This window comes from Pipistrellus hanaki, assembly GCF_964339955.1.
Source record: "Pipistrellus hanaki genome assembly, chromosome: 2".
Classification (NCBI taxonomy): domain Eukaryota; kingdom Metazoa; phylum Chordata; class Mammalia; order Chiroptera; family Vespertilionidae; genus Pipistrellus; species Pipistrellus hanaki.
In genome coordinates this window covers 52,649,137-52,671,143 of record NC_140504.1, presented here as the reverse complement: position 1 = coordinate 52,671,143, position 22,007 = coordinate 52,649,137, and the positions used below count along the sequence as shown (strand labels likewise).

The 22,007-nt window shown below is 57.7% G+C and overlaps 1 protein-coding gene across 1 annotated transcript in view; it reads right to left on the bottom strand.

The window, feature by feature from the left end:
• Positions 1-22,007, bottom strand: part of ADCY5 (adenylate cyclase 5) — a 143,411-nt gene that overhangs the window by 6,000 nt on the left and 115,404 nt on the right. The window contains exons 9-16 of the mRNA XM_084870286.1: positions 19,737-19,868; positions 11,748-11,864; positions 11,221-11,385; positions 8,520-8,695; positions 6,307-6,336; positions 4,804-4,936; positions 2,326-2,589; positions 1,036-1,240 (exon numbers count right to left, since the gene is read on the bottom strand). Of these exons, the coding sequence (XP_084726412.1) occupies positions 1,036-1,240; positions 2,326-2,589; positions 4,804-4,936; positions 6,307-6,336; positions 8,520-8,695; positions 11,221-11,385; positions 11,748-11,864; positions 19,737-19,868 (1,222 nt within the window). The remainder of the gene's footprint in view (positions 1-1,035; positions 1,241-2,325; positions 2,590-4,803; positions 4,937-6,306; positions 6,337-8,519; positions 8,696-11,220; positions 11,386-11,747; positions 11,865-19,736; positions 19,869-22,007) is intronic.

Sequence of the window (22,007 nt, the reverse complement as noted above, 5' to 3'; positions counted from 1 at the left end):
TTGAACTTTATGGAGCAACACGTTCAGAGTCGTAACCTGAAATCACCTCGCAGCTACAGTAGGTGAGGCCTGCCTGCCTGAGTCCACGTGCGTGAGCTTTCACTGTACTATTCTTTCAACTCTTCTGCAGAGCTGAAACTTGTCAGAGCACAAGGTTGGGGTAATAAAACAACCACATTAAGGACCGAAAAAATTATACAGGGTTTGGTTCACAGAGTTTCTGCACAGGGAGAACATGGTCCTGACTGTGACAGGGACCAGGGCCTCTGCTCAGAACCCCGTCTCTTCTGAGCCAGCTCCCACCCTGGGGCACCACCCAGCATCTGCCAGCCCCTCGGAGCCACCCGCCGAGGGCCGAGGCGGTTGGCAGAGGATCCAGGGAGACTTGACATGCTCCCTGTTCCTCTGCCCACTGACGCGGCTTAGGAAAGCTCTCCCGGCCCCCAGGAGGCGGTGCTCACTCAGGGACCGCCGGGAACTCGGCAATAACCCTGCTGACCGGTTTTGTTTCTTACGACGTTGAAACAATCATTTCCTTGTCATTTGCACGGCTCCTTTCTTGGTTAGCTTTTAAAATATTTCACTGCATTCGTTTTGCTCACAGATTTGTAGGACTGTTAGGTTCAATATTTTTATAAATTTGCAAACCAAACGACTTGTACTATGTTCACTTTGTATTTAAAACGGGTAAGCACTTCATCTCACTGCTTTTCATTCGTGCTGAGTGAATTTGGAACGCTTTTAATAAAACGCTGCTGATAAGCCCGTCTGAGGCGGCCACCAGAAAGCCCTGTGCCCCAACACACAGCACCCCTTCCGGGCAGGCCCACCCTGGGCACTCAGAAAGAGGTGTCCTGGGCATGCCACCCGCGCAGCAGCACGCAGAGAGGGCACCCCTAGGCTCCAGGGGGCGTGTGCTCTGGGTGATGGGTCCCGCCCCACCCCCCAAGGCAGGGATGCACTATGATGTCAGCCTCTGCTTGGACGGGGTCACTGATGCAGACTCTGCGCCCTCAGCCCTCCCAGGCAGCTCACCGATCTTCATCTGGAAGTTGTTGAAGGAGTGCTCGTTGATGTACTTCATCTGGTCCATCAGCTTCATGGCGAAGTCGGCCAGAGCTTTGATGTGCGTCTTGCCCGCCTTGTCGTAGGTGGAGTCGTTCAGGCCGGAGGCGGCCATGTAGGTGCTGCCGATGGTCTTAATCTTTTCCAGCTGCTTAAACCGGTCCTCGCTGATGATCTGAAGAAGGCCAAACCGGGTCACCCCCAAGTCCAGGGCACTGAGGTCACAGGGAAGTGCAGCAGCGAGGTCCCTTGGGTCTCCCCAATTTGCACAGAGGGCCTGTCCCTAGCTCCAGCCCAGGGCAAGGCCCCGGTGCTCCCTGGCAGAGCCAGGCCTCCTCCAGCGCTTGCTGCTGCAGAGGACTGTGCCCATCTCGGCTGAATCCAGTCACCTCCCTGCCCAGGAGCCCGTGGGCTGCCTCCCACACTGCTGGCCCCGGCTCCCTAATCCCTCTCCTTCCCGAGCTCCGTGCTCAGGCCCTGGGTGTCACTGGGATTGTCCCTCACACTCACTGCATGGTGAGCTCCCAGGGCCGAGGCTGCCCTAATGGGCACAGTATCCCCAGTGCCTGGCACGTCCTAGCTCAGTGGTCAGCAAACTCACTAGTCAACAGTACAAAGATTGAAATTTGAGAGACAAATTTTTTAAACTTAAACTTCTTCTAACGCCACTTCTTCAAAATAGACTCACCAAGGCTGGGGTATTTTGTGGAAGAGCCACACTCAAGGGGCCAAAGAACCGCATGTGGCTTGAGAGCTGCAGTTTGCTGACCACTGTCCTAGCTCAACGAGGGCGTGGTACACTAACAACGAAATGGCTTTGTTTGTGCCGCCGATGTTCAGGGCCTCGCATCTTGTCCTGCCTCCTCCTGGGAATTGCTCCTTCCTGAGACTCTCAAAGGCTGGGTCCCAGCCTGGGCCCTGTCCAGCCCTCAGTGGCACGAGAGGAAGGGTGGAAGATGGGAATAATTGTCAAGTCAGCTAGGCAGGGCCCCCAGTGGGCAGCTCAGATCCTAATTCAAACACCCTAGGCTGACACCGGCCCTGCCACTTCCTGGCAGTGGCCTTAGACAAGGCACAATGTCCATGGGCCTGTTTCCTCATCTGTAACATGATGACAGGGAGGGAATGTACGCAAGGAGCCTGGGACACCACAGCCGGGGCTCCTGATGTCACCCGTCATATCTGGTGAGGCAAGAGGAGGCACCAGGTCTCCTAACTGCCCCCCGCCGGGGCCCCGAGTGCCCTCGGCTGGCCCCGCACCTCGTCGAAGTCGGCGATGATCTCGTTGAGCAGCCGCAGGCACTCGACGCCCTCGTTGTTGGCCTCCAGCTCCACGTAGAACTCGGAGAAGTTGGCGATGGAGGCGAACATGACAGCCACGCACTCGCACGACTGGTAGTAGAGCTCGTCGTTGCGCCGCTCCCGGGCCAGGAAGTGGGCGGCCACGTCCTTGGGCAGGATGTTGTGCAGCAGCCGCCGGTTGTAGGCCTGCAGCTCCTCCATCTCCTCCTTCTCCTCTGTGGCCTGCGACAGGGGACGGTCAGAGGGTGGGCCGAGCAATGGGAGGGCTTAGAAAAGAGAGTGTGAGCCCGGCTAGTGTGGCTCAATGGTTGAACATCGACCACATCCTGAGACTCAGTGGCACTCACTCCAGCCCAGCCAGTGGGTGCCCTTCCCAGAGAGCAGCTGCCCAGAGGGACAGGCCGAGTGGGAGTGTAGGCTGGGGACGGGGATCGAGGGGACATGGTGATGGATGGGATCAGAGGCCAAACCCCCAGGCCCTGGCCAGGTGCTTCTGCCACCTGGGGCCTCGGCCCAAGTCAGGCTGTGCACCTGCCAAAACAGCAGATGCTTTTAGGGTCGGCCTCGGGCCGGGCAGGAAGGCTCAGGGGCAGTGCTGTGGGAGGAGGACAGAGTGGGCTGTCCCCCGAGAACTGAGACCAGCGGTTCTCCAGGAGGGGGCCTTGCGGGTAAGGGTGTTCCTGGTGCAGGGGTTCAGGGAAGCTATGGACCCCAGGCCTCCCCGCTTCCCTGTCAGCACCTCCCCGCCCACCATGACCATAGATCCCTCAGGTGAGAATTCGAAACAATAATTAAAAGAACTGGGACCCCTGGCAAAATGTAAATGGGCTTTGTGGGTGGAATGAAGCTGTGCCAGTGTTGATTTCCTGAGTGGGGGTGACGATGGAGTGTCTTTGCTTTTTGAAGGCAGACATTGGAAAATTTGGGGGTGATGGGGCATCATGTCAAAAGGGTGGGGGCGGGGCGATTGAGCAAATGCAGAAAAAATGGTTAGGAAATCCGGCGAAGGGACTGTGGAGCTCTCTATGCTGTTCTTGTAACTTTTCTGTAGGTTTTAAATTATTTTTTAAAAATTCCTCCCCTCAAAAAGGTAAAAATGGTGGGGGAGCAGAGCTGTGGGGCCGGAGGAGGCCGGGGAGAAGAGATAAGTGGAATCAACCTGTGTCTGCAGCCATGTGTGGAGAGAAACACTAATGACACGTGTCTCTGGGGCTGCAGACGCGCTGAGGCGTGACTGAGAACAGCCTGGTCGCCAAACCTCCCCAAACCCTCGCACTGCTGCGGGGCCAGGGGCAGCCCAGGGCTGCCGGGGGAATGGGGACTGGGCATGTGTGCAGGCCTCAGACCAGGGGCCTGCGGAGGCCCCACGCCCTCTCTGCAGCACGGAAGAGCCAGTGCAGCCTCATCCCTGAGGTCCCTCCCCGCCCAGGGCTTCTGAGGGCCATTCCCATGGAAAATGTGTTCCCCCAACTTCAGGGTGTCCTCACTGGAGACCTCAGCCAGACCTCATGCAAAACACCCAGCAGCAGGGAGCCAGACACCCCATAGCACCCAGTGAAATTCCAGGGCCTCCTGCCGCGGCCAGAAGACTTCAATCTCAAGGTTAATGAGGATGGAGGAGGCCTAACCAGCTGCAGATGAGCTGGAGAAGTGATCTGGACATAGGGGCCAGGCCAGGGGGGACAGAGACTGGGCTATGCCATGTCCTGCAAGAGCTGGGCTGGAATAACGGGACTGAGGCCACCTGCACACACCAGGCTTTGGCACTGTGAGTGCGCTGGGGCGCCCTCTCCTGGACCTTTTCAGGGTGCAGGGCACGAAGCCTGGAGGCAGGATGCTGGTGGGTTTCAGCCCCTTTGAGCACCCAGGACCCACTGCTGCCCCTTTCTGAGACACTTTCACCAGGGCCAGGGCATGGTCACTTGGCAGATTTTCCTATCGATGGTCTTTGATGCCCCTCCCATTCATCCTCACCCTCCACCCCCCTGGGAATCTGGCTCAGTTCTGGTCACATTCAGCCGTCTTCCTTCTGCCCCCGGCCAGGCTCCCACACTAAGGCCCCTATTCCTCTCCCGCCACTCTTCTCACCCACCCTCCTTCTGCTCCCACCACAGACGTGGCCTGTCCACACGACTCTAAGTGCTCTCCATATCTGTGTCAGGAGCACATCTCCTGGGCCCATCAGAGCCCAGCACTGTCCAGGGTGGGTTTGGCGGGAATAAGCTCTGGGATTCTGCCTCCTGGCCCCCGAGGGCAGGGAGCAGACCTGCTGGGGCGTGGGGTACTGGTTTGCTGGGACAAGGCCTGAGCAGGACATGGTCAGGGCAGAACAAAGATCCAGCTGTGCCTCGGTGATGGGCTGCTCGCTCACAAAGTGCTGTGAGGCCTGGGTGCCTCCCTGCCCACCCCCACAGTCCTAGCCCCAGGGCCACCCACCTGCAGTTTCCAGAGGAAGTCGAGGCGGGCGGTGGACTCCACCTGCTGGGCGTGCAGGTACAGGGCCAGCACGAAGACTGAGATGATGATGGGTGTCACCACCTTCAGCGCCACCTTGGTCGCGTGCTCAGGGCTGCGGGCAGGAGGCAGATGCCCTGGCACCTCATGGCAGGCTCCGGGGCCCCTCTGGCCTTTTGTCTTCCGCCCACTGTGCGGCCCCCCTCTCCTCGCCTCCTGCTCACACGGGGCCTGAGGTGCGCCTGGGCGAGCCCCCCTGACTGGAAGCCCATCGTCCCAGCCCCGCCCAGCCTGCAGCTCCCCGGCCACGGCTCCTCTCCCAGCCCCTGCCCCCTGGGGACCTTCCCGCTGTTCACTCCTCTCCCAGCTCCTGCCCCCAGGGGACCTTCCCGCTGGTCACTCCTCTCCCAGGTCCTGCCCCCAGGGGACCTTCCCGCTGTTCACTCCTCTCCCAGCTCCTGCCCCCAGGGGACCTTCCCGCTGGTCACTCCTCTCCCAGCTCCTGCCCCCAGGGGACCTTCCCGCTGGTCACTCCTCTCCCAGGTCCTGCCCCCAGGGGACCTTCCCGCTGGTCACTCCTCTCCCAGCTCCTGACCCCTGGGACCTTCCCGCTGGTCACTCCTCTCCCAGCTCCTGCCCCCTGGGGGCCTTCCCGCTGGTCACTCCTCTCCCAGCGCCTGCCCCCTGGGGACTTTCCCATTGGTCCCGTCAGAGGGTGTAGGAGGCCCGTGGGAAAGGCTACGTGTCCATCCCAGGTCTCTCAGAGGACAAGACAGGCCGTGGGCGCAGTGACACGGGAGCAAGGCAGGCCACACCGGCCGTCTCCGGGCAAGTCTCTTACCCTCTCAGAACCTTAGTTTCCTAATAGCAGTGCCCGCACTTCAAATTTGAGACAAAAATTAAAAACGTTACATACAAATCCTCTGTACCTAACGGTAGGAGCTCCAAAAATGCTAAGTAATTGCTATCTAATTATATTTCTGTTAACACAAAACAAAAACACTCTTGATAAAAGCAGGTCTCCCAATCCCTGCTCCCTGTGCCAGCAAAGAGCTCAGATCTTGAATGCAGCCCGATGCAGGGCCTAACCCCACACCCGGAAGTTGGGGGGATGGGGGGCACTGGTTCCTGTCCTTTAGGCCTGAGGGTGGACACGTGCTCCTGGGGAGGAGCCTGAGGCTGAATGCTTTAAGGTGAAGCCTGTGGAATGGCCTGTAGGTCCCGAGGCCCCAGCTGCCAAGTCTGTAGATCATCTTGGGGTGATGGGGATCATAAAAAAAAGGGCATCTACCCAATGAGGCCCCTTGATACGAGGGAGGGGAGGGCCACCCGCCACTAAGCCCCCTCCCACCTGGGCCCTGCTGCTCCGTGCGAACGGCAGGGACAGGCCCTCTCTGAGAACTGAGAGAGAGAGGGAGAGAGGGAGAGAGGGAGAGAGGGAGAGAGGAAGAGAGGGAGAGAAAGAGAGAGAACACATCAACTCACCACTGGGAGGTCCCGTTGTTGTTGAAGTCTCTGTGAACAGGAGTGGGGAGGGCTGCTCAGGGCCACTCGGCAGCTCAGTGCCTGCTGTGTCCCCCCCACCCCGCTGTCTCCCCACCCTGCTGTGTCCCCCCCACCCTGCTGTCTCCCCACCCTGCTGTCTCCTCACCCTGCTGTCTCCTCACCCTGCTGTCTCCCCACTCTGCTCTGATCCCCACTCTGCTATCCCCCACCCTGCTGTGCCCCACCCTGCCATGCCCCCACCCTGCTCTGATCCCCACTCTGCTGTCCACCCACCCTGCTGTGCCCCACCCTGCTCTGACCCTCACCCTGCTCTGATCCCCACTCTGCTATCCCCCACCCTGCCATGCCCCACCCTGCTCTGACCCCCATGTCCAGTAGTGCTATTCCCACTGCTGGTGCCCCTTCGCCCCGCCCCTGGCGCCCCTCCTGACCCAGGGAAGCTCTGAGGATGGGAGGCTTGCAGAAAGCCCAGTACCACCTGGCATCTAGGCGCCAGGACCACACACTACCCAGCCTTCACCGGGGACCTGGGGACCCGGGCGTACCCATCTCTCCCAGCCCAGCCCTCTGCTGCCAGAGGAGGGGGAGGAGGATCACACTGGCCACAGGGGGCTCCTGAGCTTAAAGCAGGACTGAGGGCATGTGGCCTTGCTAATGCAGCTGCTGGAGGATTCTGAATGACAGCTGTGGTTTGCATTATTCCTCTATCGGGCAGCGATGCGCCAGAGCCAAGCCAGGGTCTCCCAGCCCAGAAATGGCCTCCGTTCTCTGCTGCTACTTCAGCAGGAGGAGAGGAGAGAAGGGAGAAGAGAGGAGAGGGGAGGGGAGGCGGGTCTAGGAGAGCCTAGGGGTGGGGGGCGAGCAGGTAAGAAAGAAGAGGCCAAGTTCCCGCTCCCACAAGACCCCTGGGTAGGAGGGCCCGGCCCACCCTCCTCTCCTCCTCGGGCTGCAGCCTCACCCCCCGGCGCTGCCCTGTCTCCACCAGCTGCCCTCGGCCCTGTCACCAGAGGTTCCCACCGAATCTGACTTAACCCTTCATCACCTCATCTTCTCAGTGACTCTCTCCTCACAGGGGGTGCCCGTGCCTCCCCGCCCGGCTCAGTGCCTAAAGCATGGCAGCCACGGTGTGCGTTCTGGGATTAAGGGGCCTCTCCCTCTGGTCCAGAGAAGCAGTTTGCCACATTTCCCGGGGACAGACCTGTCACTCACACTCTTCCTGCTTCCGGAGTGCGAGTGCATGTTGGGGAGGGGCGGGGGGGGGGGGAGTGTACTGCATATCATACTACACTTTGCATACCTTTTACTTAAGGTGACCGGACGCTCCGCTTTTGGCGGGACAGTCCTGCTTTTTAACAATTTTTAACAATTTTTGGAAAAATCGGGACTTTTTAAAAATGCCGCGAGACGCGGGACAAACTGTTAAAAAGCGGGACATGTGGATACATTAATTTTACTTCCATGGTATTATTATTATTCCCATTTTCCTGGGAGAAATAACGAGGCTCAGGCAAAAAATAGTAGTCACATGCGTATCTGAGGCTGGGACTGAAACTCAACTTGACCCAAAAGCTAGACAGAGGTCTTGCCCCTCAATAATCTGACATCGGCTGCTCTATGGCCAGGCTGACGGCCAGCTAGAGAGCCTGGGGCCCTGCGTACACCCAGCCGCCCCCCCACCCCCCACCTCAGACTGTGGGACTTCACCCCTCGCCATCACAGGCAGGAGCCTCTGAGCCGGGCCCAAACCACCCAACGCCCCTGGCCGCGCTGCCTGCTTCGTGGGGTGGCTGAGGATGGGAAGTGATCCTGCATGTCCAAGGGCCTGGCGCCAGGGGGGACACAGGGTCCATGAGCACAGAGGCCGTTCCTCTGCTCCCAAAGACCTTGCTAGCCATCCCTGTGACCCCTGACCCCTGGAGTGAAAACAGCTCCTCAGAGGCTGCCCTGCAAGCATCAGGGACAATGATCTGAGGCCCAAGGGCAGGACTGAGTAGGAAACGGGAGGGAACAGTGGGGCCAGACACCCGAGGCTACTGGGAAAGGGGGAAACAGAGAGAAATTAGGTGGTCAGAGTGGGGAGCCACAGAACACTCTACCCCACCCCACACCCCCAGCCCAGGGCCCAGCCTCCTGCTCTTCCCACCTTTCTGCAATGCCCAGACCCAGGGGGGTTTGAGGAGGGTGCCACCTACATGGCATTGGCAGTGACCAAAAGGTCGGCATTGTCAAAGAGCGTCACACCGGGCACCTCCACGATGAGCACGTATATGAGCTCGATGGCCAGCATAAGCACCAGCTTCCCAATGCAGCTGATTTGCAGGAACACGGAGCAGGCCAGCAGGCTAAGCAGCACGCTGTAGGTGAAGTACTAGGGAGAGAGAGCAGCAGGCCTCAGCGGCCGGGCCCCGCCCCCGGGCCCCGCCCCCGGGCCCCGCCCCCGGGCCCCGCCCCCGGGCCCCGCCCCCGGGCCCCGCCCCCGGGCCCCGCCCTCCCCGGGCCCCGCCCTCCCCGGGCCCCGCCCTCCCCGGGCCCCGCCCTCCCCGGGCCCCGCCCTCCCCGGGCCCCGCCCTCCCCGGGCCCCGCCCTCCCCGGGCCCCGCCCCCCAGCATGCATCCAGCCTGAGGCGGCCTGGGTGAAGCCTGGCCTGGGGCTTTTTCTGCTGATGCAACCTGTGGTATGAGGTGAAAGGTCCTGGTGAGGAACCAGGAGCTGGGGCTCCGGGCTGGGTTTGACCAGCACGGTCAGTAGGGCCCCGGGTTAGAGCGCAGATCCAGGCTCAGGCCCGCTTGAGTTACACCCAGATTCACTATGGACTGTCTGTGTGACGTGGGCCACGAATTTCACCTCTCTAAACCTCAGTTCCCTGTTTGCAAAATCCCCTCTCTCATGGGCACAAGGTGAGGATCACACAGGAAGCGGTGTGATCACACAGGACAGCTGAGGAGCCGATCCAGGTAGACTCAGAGGCCCCTTCTGCTCTGCCGCCCCCAGGGCTAATCCCGGACATGCTGGCATCTATTATGTTGTTCCTGCTTCAAATTTAGCATCATTATTTCTGAGTCAGACACTGGGATTCGCTGTGCACTGCCTCTCTGCCTTGGCTGGAGTGAGGGCGGTGGCTGGCAGTGAGGTGGGCCCCAGGCTGGACTTCCTGCCTCCTCAGGCCTTTAGGAACCCCGAGAGGAGCTGCAGAGGACCCCTGTGATGGAAAGGGGAGGGACCAGCCTCAGGTCACCACCAGGAACAGGGGCAGAGGAGGGAGGAGGGAAGGCAGACCCAGTTCATTCCGCCAAGGATAAGCAGCCCGTCCTTGGAGGGTGGGGAGGGGGCACCAAGAGCCTGCCTGGAGGGCCACTGGGACCCAGAGCCCAGACAGCCAGGAGGCTTAGACTTCATGCTGGGCTGCCCCAGGGCCTCAGGGCCTGTGACTCAGAGCAGCCATGTGGGGAGGGTCAGCCCTGGAGCCTGGAGCCAGCAGGGATAAGCAGGCTGAAACTGGTGGCGCTGGTGAGGACCGAGGACTGACAGCTGGACCACCCGTCTCCAGAAAACGGGGAGCTAGAACAGGCTCTGCCGATGCCCTCTTCCCACTCCTCGGCTTCTTCCCTGGAGCAACCGCCAAGGGACAAGTGCGAGACCAGAAACAGCTTCTGCTCCTCAGCAAATAGCCCTCAGGCAGCAGCTCCCGAGGGCTCTTAGCCAGATGTGAGGAGGAACAGAGGCGGGAGTAGAGGGCGGGTGGCTGAGAGGCCTAGGCCCTGCAGGTGCCTGTGGAGTGTGGCCTGGCTGCACCGGGGAGAGGAAGAGGGGAAGAGCCAGTCCAGGGAGCATCTCGGAGTCCTGCTCCTCACTGAGTTTCCCTTGCCCTGTCTGTGCCACACGGCCGACCAGGCTCCCTCCCAGGGACGGGAGAGAGGCACTGTGGCCGCCCATGGGTCTGAGCTGCAGCTCTGGACCCTGTGAGCCATGGGCCCCTTGGGAGTTGAATGAATGCTGGGCCCCTCTCCCCAGGAAAAGGCAGAACTGCCACCTTCTTACAGGCTTCACATGAAATGCCCAGGGAACTGAGGTGTGGGAGTCACCCAGAGTGCGGGGGGCATGCCCTGCGTTGGAAACCTGGCCTGCTGCTCCCTTGCAAACTGGTCCCCGAGAACATGCCGTGAGGTGCAGCAGCTCTCGGACCACGGGCATTTGACCCACATGCTTCCTAAGGGCTCTCAGAGCCACTGTTGAACCCAGTCAGCTACAGGCACACGGTTTCTTCTCGGGGTAACGACAATGTTCTAACACTAGATCATGATGATGGCTGCAGAAGCCTGTGATGCCACTAACAGCTACCGGACTGCACACTCTGCATGGGTGACCTTCTTGTGCCCCTGCTCTCTGGCCCACAGTAGGGGTTTGGCCCGGTTCTCCAGAGGCAGCCTTGTGTCCTGCCCAAGCCCAGGGTCCAGACACAGCCCCGCCCCCGGGCTCAGAGCACAAACTCCGGAGCCAGATGACCTGGGTAGGAGCCTGGCTCTGCCTCTTACTACCTGCGTGACCTTGAGCAAGTGAATGTGTAAGCTGTCCGTGCCTCGGTTTCATTTGCATAGAGGAGACAATGGCCGCCCCCGTGTCACAGAGTTGCTGTGAAGATGACAGAGTAAATGTACGGAACGTGCTCGGCACAGCGCCCCCAGGTGGTAAGTGCTGTGTGAGCAGGGCTGTGCCATTGCTGGTGTTACTGTGGCCCTGAGGCTGGCCGCCTTCACCGGTGTCTGGCATGTGGGGTGAGCGAGTTCGAGGAAATGAGGTCACGGAAAGGGCAGTGACCTTGGAGCCCCTGACTGTCCCTGGCAGAGAGGGGGTTGGGGGAGGCCCTCCCTCTGCGCCCGCCCTCCGGCCCGGTACCTCGGGGAAGTTGCAGTTGGGCCAGGGGCTGCCGCAGAAGCCCTGCTCGTCCCCCAGGCTGTAGTTGACGGCAGACTCCGCCACGTGGCACGCGTTGACTTGGTCGGTGCTGACGTTGTGCTCCTCAGCCAGGCAGCCGAACAGGTCCTGGGAGTTGCACATGAACTGGGGGCGGGGAGGAGAGGGTCGGCTGAGGGACAGGCCCATCCCCACAGGGCAGGGGGTTCCTGTTCACGCTCCTCCGTCTTGGGTGCAGCCTAATCCCGACCCTGGACAGGAGGGGCCTGGAAGAGGCGGCGGACCCGGCTGTGCCCAGGGCGGGTCTCCTACACCTCCCCGGGGGCTTCCAGAGCCCGGGAGAGGCTCTAGGAGTAAACCTGATCCCAGACCTGAGGTGGGACCCAAAGAAGACTTTCTGGGAGGGGGAACTCCAGGGTTTGGGGGAGACTCTCCTCCCAGCCCAAGCTCGAGGGGTGCAGGCCTTCCCCAGTTTCGCCCAATGGGGCTGGAGAGGTGGGACCACCCACCATGTTGACAAAAGCCGACAGGAACACCAGGGTGATGGTGAACACCCCGACCAGGGTGCTGTTCATCTTGGACCGCACGATCTTCCTGGAGAGGGTCTGCAGGGGGCCTGGGAAGAGCTGGGGAGGGGGGAGGAGGGAGAGGGAGAGAGACACAGAATTCAGTGGGCACGCCACAACCGCCTGGAACCAGATCTCCCGTCACCTTTGCCTCTGGCCAGCTGGCGCAGGGCCTCCAGTGTGTGAGCCTCCGCCTGGCACCACGGCTTCCGGGCCACAGCCCAGGCTGTGCAGCTGGCCAGGGCGGGTCTGCCGGGACCTTCCAGGTGAGAGAAGCAGGATGGGAGGAAGAAGGAAAGGTGCCCTCCTGACTAAGGTGACCAGACATCCCACTTTTGGCGGGACAGTCCCGATTTTTAGCAATTTGTCCCACGTCCCGCGGTGTTTTAAAACATTGGGACTTTTTTAAAACGCCACGGGACTCAGGACAAATTGTTAAAAAGTGGGACGTCTGGTCACCTTACTCTTGACTCCAACAACAAGCAGAGGGAAAGCACTAGTACCCACTGTGAATTCTGGGAGTTACAAACAGGGGGAGGCAGAAGGTGGCAGCTGAGGAGCCACAGAGGGTCAGAAGTCTCCTCGGCAGAAAGAGCCGAGGCCCGGTGTGCAGAGGAAGGGGCGAGCTGGTGAGAAGGGGGCAGGGCAGCCTGCGAGCAGGAGCGGGGGCCCACGGGCCAGGGAGCTCAGGGAGCCTTTTCAGAGGGATGCTCATGTGTCTGCCGTTTCCCTCGCCCAGCCCTCCCTGTATTTCCTTCAACTAGACAAACTGTGCGTCCACTAAAAGACTCAGCGGTTTTGGTAGTGATAGGATTGGGCCCCAGGAAGTCTGACACAGTCGGCCTTGTCCGCCATGTCCTCCGCTTCTCCCAACCAGCCTGGACTAAGAAGAAGCCGGCATGGAAACTGCCCAAGAGTCCATCAGTTTGATGAAGGGATCAACGGATGTGCTTTAGCCACACAATGGAGTATGATGTGGCCATAACAATAAAGGGCTGGTACATGATGGCATGACATGGATGAACCTTCATGCTAAGTAAATGAAGCCGATTTCAAAGGCCACCGATGGTATGATTCCACTTATACGAAATGTCCCGGGCAGGCCGATTCACAGAGAAGGAAAGCAGATTAGAGGTTGCCGGGGGTGTGGCCAGCAGGGGACGTGCAGTGTCTGCTGACAGGCGTGGGGTTTCTTTGGGGGATGATGACAATGTTCTGGCATTCAACAGTGATGCTAGTTGCCCAACTTTATGGATATACCAGAAACTACTAAAGTACAATTCCAGCCACCTTTGTAACGTGGATTCTATGGCATGAAATTATATCTTAATAAAGCACTTAGTCAGAATCCTGCTCGGCCTTGTACTAGCTGCCTGGTCCCGGGGAAGTCAGGGAGGGCGCTGAGCCTCGGTTTCCTCGTCAGTAAGTAGGAATATCTTCAAGGTGGCTAAGAAGACTCAAGGAAGTGATGCATTGGAAAGTGCTGTGTAAGCTGTTAAATTCCATAGAAAATGCAGTTAATATTTGCATTTTAAAGAGCCATGTTGCCAGTAAGTATTAAGGTCCTTGTTTCCTATTGAAGGAATTTTGGGTTTCACAGCTGGGGGAAGCAGTTTGGCATTGGCATCAGGATCTCACTCGGAAATGATGTGACAGATGGTTTCTAATCTTTGCCTCATCCAAATTTTCATTCCATCCCCACCTCCACCCATGTAGCTTGAATTGTTTTAGTTCTGATCACCCTATTCATCTACTGAAGGGCTTCCTTCATTATCCTGCAGTCACCAGGGATCGGAGCAGCATGCCCATGGGCTGCCTAGTCAGGGGGGATCTGGAGCCCCACAGGGGCCACCCAGAGGCTAGGAGAAGAACTGCAGGCTTAAAAAAATCCAATCCAGAATGTCATTCTAACATCCAGTGAATGATTGAGTCTTAGTGCACTGGCTTGCTACAGGCCAATGTCCCTTGTCACCCTTTCAAAAGATCCACTCTTGACTTTAAAACCTCAGCCAGATCCCAGGAATTGCTAATTTTTTTTGAAATCTGTAAAAGATGTGACATCCTGCTCTGGTTTATAGAGTATCTCATCTCCTGTAATTAAAAAGTTCATCAGCATGTTGAGCCTAAATCCCACCTTTACTAATAACTACAGCGTGGATGACAAAACTTCACACGGGGCAGAGTCCCGTTGGGGACTGCAGGCAGACCCTGGAGAGCATTTTTACGGCAGGACACTGTGTCTGTGCAAACTAGCTGCTCAATGCTTGCCCACAATCAGAGCTCAGAAAAAGGATCAATGGAAGAAATTCTGAACCAGCACATTCCCAGTCTAATGAACTCGAATCAATGTAATATAAACACGGAGTGGGGACATAATTAATAAAGCCTGGCTGGGTGAGGGACAGTTTTGATCCTGGCCACTCTGAAAGTCTCCAGGCAAATCGATAACTTCCCTGGCTGGCGCCTGGTTCCGTCTGTGATGTCGAGCCAGGCTGTTGCAGAGATGAAAGAAGGTGATGAAATCTGATGGCAGAAAGTTTAAGAAAACTACTTTTTTTTTTTTTTTTTTTTTTGACAAAGAGCTAATACGAAAGCAGAAAAGTCTTTTACAAGATGAAAACTTTGGAGGCCAAAGAAGGCAGGCAGAAGCTGACCAGACATCACACCGCTGCTCCCATTCCTGGCCTCTCAGGGCGTATTAACAAAGGCAGCATCCTGGAGGGGAAGGCCTGTGGGCTCTGCAGTCAAGAACCACCTGGGTTTAAACCCCAGCTGTGCTGCCTTCGAGCTCCAGGAACTGGGAAAGCAGCCTTATTAACCTCTCTGAGCCTATTCTCTTCACCTGCCAAGTTGATGCAATAAAAATCACCTAGAACAGTGGTCGGCAAACTCATTAGTCAACAGAGCCAAATACCAACAGGACAACGATTGACATTTCTTTTGAGAGCCAAATTTTTTAAACTTAAACTGCTTCTAACGCCACTTCTTCAAAAATAGACTCGCCCAGGCCGTGGTATTTTGTGGAAGAGCCACACTTAAGGGGCCAAAGAGCCGCATGTGGCTCGAGAGCCGCAGTTTGCCGACCTAAAGGCTCAGGAAGCACAGCTCAAGTGGCACAGCTGGGATCTGGACCCTAGACTTCCTGGCTCAAACGTCAGTGAACACGTGTCAGACAACACCTCCTCTCCCTATTAGACAAAAGGTGGCGCTGAGCGTGGTGGTGGAAAGGTGAGGGTGGGAATCCCAAGGACAGAAGATACTTGAGGTGAGGGATGGTGTCGTAAGACCCCGTGTTAGACACTGTGGGCGGCAGTCAGGTGGAGCGGTGGAGAGCACAGCCAGCCAAGTGAGACAGCCAGGCTGTGGGGAGAGGGGAGGCTTTGTGGAGACTGTACGGAGCGGACAGAGCCTAAGGGGTCATAGGATGCAAACTAAGAGGGAACCAGCAGCCTGGAGGATGAGGGAGATAGACACACATACATGTATGTATGTGTACACACATGCACACACGTGCAGAGAAGTATGTGGCTGAGTACTCCTGGGCTTCTCTGTGCCCAAGTCCCAAACTGCAGGGAAGGAGTCTGGCCTTCGAAAAAGGATGTGCTAATGAGCCCCAGTGAAGGCAGGGGGCCCAGATCCGCCTGTGGAGAAAGGAGGGAGCCACCTCTCCTACCCATGTCGGGGTTGGTGGCTAACGTGGCGGCCCTGTCAGGGGCAGGCCTGGGTTGCTTCACAGAAGGTGGGACAGAAGCCACAGGGAGAGGGATGGGACCGTCAGAGCAGGCCAAGGAGGGTGGGGTCAGGGAGACGTGAGTGAGCTCGCCGTTCCCGGAGGTGAGCAAGCGGAGGCTGGCCCAAGCCTCACAGGGCTAGGATAGAGGGAGACCAGCCTCAGGCGGGGGCCAGGGCTGCCTCACTGCTCAGGCCCCTTCCGATCTGAAGTTCTGTGAGGCCGCGGACCACGTGTGGTGGCAGGCAGGGATTTAGGATGGCTCTCTAGGAAAAGCAGCTCTGGGCCCAGGGCGGCACGGAGGCCACGGGAAGGGCAGAGTGCCATGTGCAGGTTCAGACAGGCAGCGTCACCAGGAGGAATTGTCCAGGGCCAGCACCCCAGAGAAGTGGGCTCCGGGGGCAGCTGATGTGCTCTGGGAACGAGACCAGGACTCTGGGACTTTGGGACAAGATGAAGACCAAGGCACCAAAGGAGCCTCAGGGAGACGGCTGGGGCTGTGTGGGAACGGGGCCACGCTGTGCCGGGAAGAGAGGGACAGACCCAGGTGGGAAGGTGACCACAGCCCTCAGCACTAGGAAGGAGTGGGAACGGCTCCCTGCGGACCCCGGACGCCCACCAGTTCAGCCGCCACTTTCTTCACACTTCTCTCTTCAAGGGGGTTACACTATGGACGAGTTGGGAAAGTAAGTCCACACTGTCTGGGGGAAGTGGGAAAGTCAATAAAATCGAGAAAGAAGCCACGTCTGGCGGAACTGCTTGGCGTTGGCTCTGCGGCGCCTGCACCGGGCGGGGTACCTGAGGAGCGGCTGCCTCTCAGGGGAAAGCCACGGAGGAAGCGTGGGAATACGATGAACACTGAGATCTGGTAAAGCGGCTGCATCTCAGAGGGAAAGCAGAGCGATACTGAAAATCCTAGTCCATCAGCTTCGTGGCAAACATCTGCAAAGGTAATGGACTCGGCGCTCAGTGTGTCCGCCTGCAGGCAGGGCGACAGTGCCAGTGCCAGGCCTGTGCCAGGCCCATGCCCTGCATCAGAGGGAGAGCCAGGCTGCCCGCGTGCACCCCAACAGGCAGAACCACCCCTTTATGTCTTACTGTGCAGCCAGCCAACGGGCAACATGAAAACGGAAAGGAAAGCAACGAAACAGAAGAGGTGTCTGTTCCACCAACGACGCCTCAGGGTGGGGTCTACTTCCAGAAAGTAAATAAATGCAGAGAAGACAGCTTGTCAGAGGCTGGGAGGAAAGCACGGGACCAGCGTGGGTGTTAGAGTGAGTCCACTCCTGGCCCAGCTCAGGAGGTGCCCGACTAGGGTTTGTTCCTAAACAAATTCTTTACGGAAGCTCTACATCTGTAAGACGGAAGAGTGGTCACCCTGGTTGGAGGGAGAGGGGGGCTGGCGGGGGACCAACTGGGGGCGGGGAGGTGGACACTGCACCCACCATCCCCCCTGAGGAAACTGGGTCTCCTCAGAACCATCAGGAAGAGCACTGGGCTGGATGTAGGATTGGACTGAACGTGGCATTGATTACGAACTCAGTAGAGTCAGTAAGACAAAGGAGGCAGGAACGCTCTCCACGAATAATCGTGTACGAGGTGAAGAGAATTCACTAGACCACATGTGTCAAACACAAGGCCCGCGGGCCAAATCCAGCCCGCCAGGCCTTGCAATGTGGCCTGCACCGCGCTGTCATCACTGCACTCCGCTGTCAGTTTATGACATTGTCAGTTTATGACTGTTCAGTAAACCATTCGGCCCACGATTTAGGCTGGATTTTAGATTTTGGCCCCTTCTCTGATTGAGTTCGACACCCCTACACTAGACCAAAGCACTAACTCAAAATGGCAATGCAGGCGGGGAGAAGGAGGTCTGGGAAGTGGGGATATGGATGGGCTCCCCTCTTTTCCTCCTCCCCTAACGCCTCCCTGACCCCCCCGTCCCCCCACACCATCAGAGGCACCTGCGAATGGGGAACACAGGGCCAATGAAGTCTGTGTGGGCCAGGTCTACCCACGCAGCTAGGAGGCACGAGGGAAAACTGTTCTGGTTCAAACACTGTGGACCACATGCAGCTTTACATATGAGCCTCAAACAACGACTTTGCCTCAGCTGACAAAGAGAAAAGGTCCTTTTGGGGTTCAGAAAAAAAATGTTAAAGAGGCCCTTTTAGCTATTGTGTACTTTTTAAAAAAGGTTGTTGTGACTCTTTATTGTGGTAAAATATAAACGACATAAAATGTGCCGTGTTATTCATTTTAAGTGTACAATTCAGTGGCATTAATTACACGCACCATGTGAGACAATTATCACTGCCATCTCTTTCCAAAACCCCTTTGTTACCCTAAACAGAAACTGTACCACTAGCCAGGAACTCCCCATCCCTGGTGTCCTGTACGCTACTTTCTTTTCTTTAAAAAAAAAAAAAATATTTTATTGATTTTGTACAGAGAGGAAGGGAGAGAGATACAGAGTTAGAAACATCGATGAGAGACAATCATTTATCAGCTGCCTCTTGCACACCCCCTACTGGGGATATGCCCGCAACCAAGGTACATGCCCTTGACCAGAATCGAACCCGGGACCCTACAGTCCCCAAGCCGACGCTCTATCCATTGAGCCAAACCGGTTTCGGCATCCCATACTCTACTTTCTGTCTCTGTCCTCGTGCCTACTCTAGATATTCCATGTAAGTGGAATCATACAATGTATGTTCTTTTGTGTCTGGCTTCTCTCACTTAGCATGATGTCCTCAAGGTTCAGCCATGTTGTAGCATGTGTCAGAACGTCCCCGCGTGCTATGGGCAGGCGATGTTCCATACACACACCTATTCCCCTTCGGCTCACCTGTCCATCTGTTGATGGACACGGGGCTGCCTCCACCTTCTGCCTCCTGTGAATATGTGGGTGCTCTTATAGCCACGAGATGAAGGAAGCAGGGCTCCCACTGGGGGACTAGCAGGCTTGGGGAGGGGGAGGCTTGACAATGGAAGAGAGGACCCAAGGCAGGAGGTGACTGAACGCAGAGCCTCGAGGGAGACCGGGTGGAGGGACAGGGAAGCAGGATGAGCCTGTGATGCAGCAAAGCCACCGGGTTCCAACATGGCTCCACGTGCCAAGTGGCCCAGCCTGCCTGTGTCTCCCTGGGCACCCACGTCAGGGGCACCTCCCTGGCACCTGCTCAGGGGAGGGCTGCACCACGCCAAGGCCTTCGGTTCTGACAGTCAGTGGACCAAGACCCTGGCTACCAGGTGATGAAACGTTAACACCTCATGAAGGAGCCTTCCGGAAGAAGGACGTGGTGCCCACTGAGGAGTGTGCAGGGGTAATGGCAGGCCTGGCCCCCCAACCCCAGCCCAGCCCAGGGGTGTGGCTCCGAGCGAGTGTCAGGAGGAGCAGAGAAGTGGCCAAGGCAGACGCTGGAGGGGCTTGTCTCTGCCTGGGCACAGAGGGCTCTCTGGGACCCACTGTCTCCCCGCTCCCCCCGCCCCCTGAGGGAATTCTGAATCCACGGGGGAAGGAAAGGAGGGCCAGACCTGGTGGATAAGGCAAACGGGAACCTGTACTTGCTACAATAGACCCCAACAGCCTGTGGCCAGGTCCCTCACAGGACACAGCGGGCCGGTGGGCACAGCACGCCCCGGAGAAGGCGTGAGAGGAAAACACAGCACAGGGTCTCGTGCCCACATTACCCGCCGTGTGGCCCCGACTGAGCCAAGAACCACTCTGGGCCTCCACCTCGTCCATACGAGGAGCAGCTCCAACGCCATCATCTCCTCGGTCCCCACCCGGGGCCAATTCCAGGGCACACGGGGACACTGACGGGGTGCTGAGAGGTCCCTCCCGCACCCATTCTGTCAGCAAATGTTTGACCGCTGCTCCATGCCAGGCCCTGTGCGAGGTGCCCTTCCTCCGCCCGCCTGACAAGAGGGACAGACAAGAGAGGGGGCGACACCGTCCTCTTGTTGCAAAGACCTATGAAGGCTGACTGCACAGTCCACACAAACGAAGCCCCACTGACCGACCACCCCTCCGTCCGGCCTGCGGCCCGGGCCAGCCGAGAGCTGTGACCCAGCATCACACACCCCGACCCCGAGTGGGGCCGTCAGGCTGCTGGGAGGGTCCCGTCAGCGGGCTGGGACGGAAGGGACGACGGTGGCGACAGGGAAGGGGGTGCGGCTCAGGTGCCAGCCAGACTCACCTTCACGCAGGAGTAGATCACGGACACAAACACCACCAAGGTCAGCAGCACGAAGCAGGTCAGGTAGAAGCTCAGCATGAACACGGAGCTGAAGGAGAGAGGGGGAGACGGGGATGGGAGTGCCGTCACGTCCTGGAGGCGGGTGACAGCTTCTCGAGGGGCTGGCCCGCCAGCAGGCCGAAGTGCCCTCCTCCCAGCTCCGGGGCTGGGGCCCTGAGAGCCCCCGGGAAGGAAGCAGAAGCTGCTCCGTTTCCCCTGCTGCCACCGCCCCGGCCTCTCTGGCCCCGGACTCGCTCAGAAGGGCTCACACAGCCTGTGAAACCACCCAGGACCCTCCTCCGTGGCGGTCTGGCTCCTGCCCTTCCCGCCCTCCGTGCCTTCCTGCGGGGCAGCAGCCACAGGGCACCGAGCGGAGAACCGGGAGAAACCTGCTCAGCGCTGAGCCCAATTCTTAGCTATCCACACACTCTCTTCATTTACCTTGGAAGGACTCGTCTTAAAAATCACTTGGGCCCTAGCTGGTTTGGCTCAGTGGATAGAGCGTCAGCCTATGGAATGAAGGGCTCTGGGTTCGAGTCCAGTTAGGGTTTGTGCCTGGGTTGTCCCCAGTGGGAGGAGTGCAAGAGGCAGCCAATCAACGATTCTCTCTCATCATTGATGTTTCTATCTCTCTCCCTCTCCCTTCCTCTCTGAAATAAAAAAAATATATTTTTTTATTTTAAATATATATTATATATATATTTTAAATATATATATATATATATATATATATATATATATATATATATATATATTTTTTTTTTTTTTTTAAATCACTAGGTTATTCCCTCCCTCCAAGCAGCCACCCATGACTCGCTTGGTAACGCTGAAGGCCGAGACTGATTTGCATCTTTATAGAAATGCATCTGTCAAGCTGCTCAACCGGTCACTCTGAGAAACAGCAGTCCTGTCCCCTGGGAGGGCAGAGCCCCTAAGTCCTGTCCCCTCCCTCTGCCAGCCCCCAAGGCCCGCTCCATCTGTGCTCTCTGATACCGTGCCAGATCAACGAAAACTGAGGCAGAGCGCAGGTGACCTTAACGTCCACCACAGACCAGAATCCTCAGACAAAAGAGCTGCAAGCCACCTTCCATCTAGAACCTTCCGGCTGAGGAGAGGCACACTCCTCCCATCACAGGAGGCCACAGGAATCCCTACTCTTTCCGGGGGCGCCAGGCGTGTTAGCAGGCTGAAGGCCAGTGATGGGCTTGAGGAGGCCGGGAGGCCACTAGGGAGGCGTTCAAGTGGGATCTCTGTGCCAGGCTCTTCCAGAAGCCAGCACTTGGCTGCCCTTAACAGCCTGAATAAGGGGAGAGAACTCTCTTCCAAGGGAAAGACTTTTAAAGTAGCTTTTAGCTTCTACAGAGAGAGGGTGCTAGAGAATGACCTCTGTGGATGCCTTAGCAACCTGGCCCTGAGGCCTGCAGAGGGACCAAGCATTTGGAGGGAGGCAGGCAGGGTGTGGGGATAACAGCCCCCAAGCCGAGCTGCAGAAAAAAGGAACGTGGCAGGACTGTGTAGCCAAACTAAGGGGGCTTTTATTTGCAATGGGACAGAAAGTCTGGGTTGCTTATCTATACCTGTAGCTCCCTTCAGTTCAGCAAAATGGGGTCCTATGCCCAGAGAACCCACAGCCCCAGCTGCTCTGCACACCTCCGAGCAGGGCCTCCAGGTGGCGCTGCTGCCAGGGTCTGTGGAATACTGGAAGAGCCACAGCTGGTAAAACTTGAGAGCAGGCTCCTCTGAACATAGTGCCATTAGAAATAAAAGCATGAGACACGTGGACATCACATACCCCCTGACATGAGGCACTGAGGGCATCACTCTGTGGGTTCTTGTCTAAAAGCATAGCCTCAATGTGATAATGAGAAAACATCAGGCAAACCCAACGGGGCAGTCTACACCTTCCCTGGCCGGTGTTCATCGAAAGGGCCACGCCGTGAGGGACACGAAAAGGCAGAGACAGTCTCACAGGTTTGGGCGGGGGGGGGGGGGGGGGGGGCGGGGACTGAGCAGATACAGCTGACTGCAATGTGGGGCCCTGGACTGGCTCTTGGGCCTCAAAAAGACAATTCGGGGGCACGCTGGTGAAATTAGAATGTGGTCTGCAGATCAGTTAAGAGTGTCATTCTAGTGTTCATTCCTGGGTTGGACTATTCTACTTAGATTATGTGAGCTGTCAACATTAGGGAAACGGGATAACGGATGTAAGGAAACACTCCGTGATATTTTTGT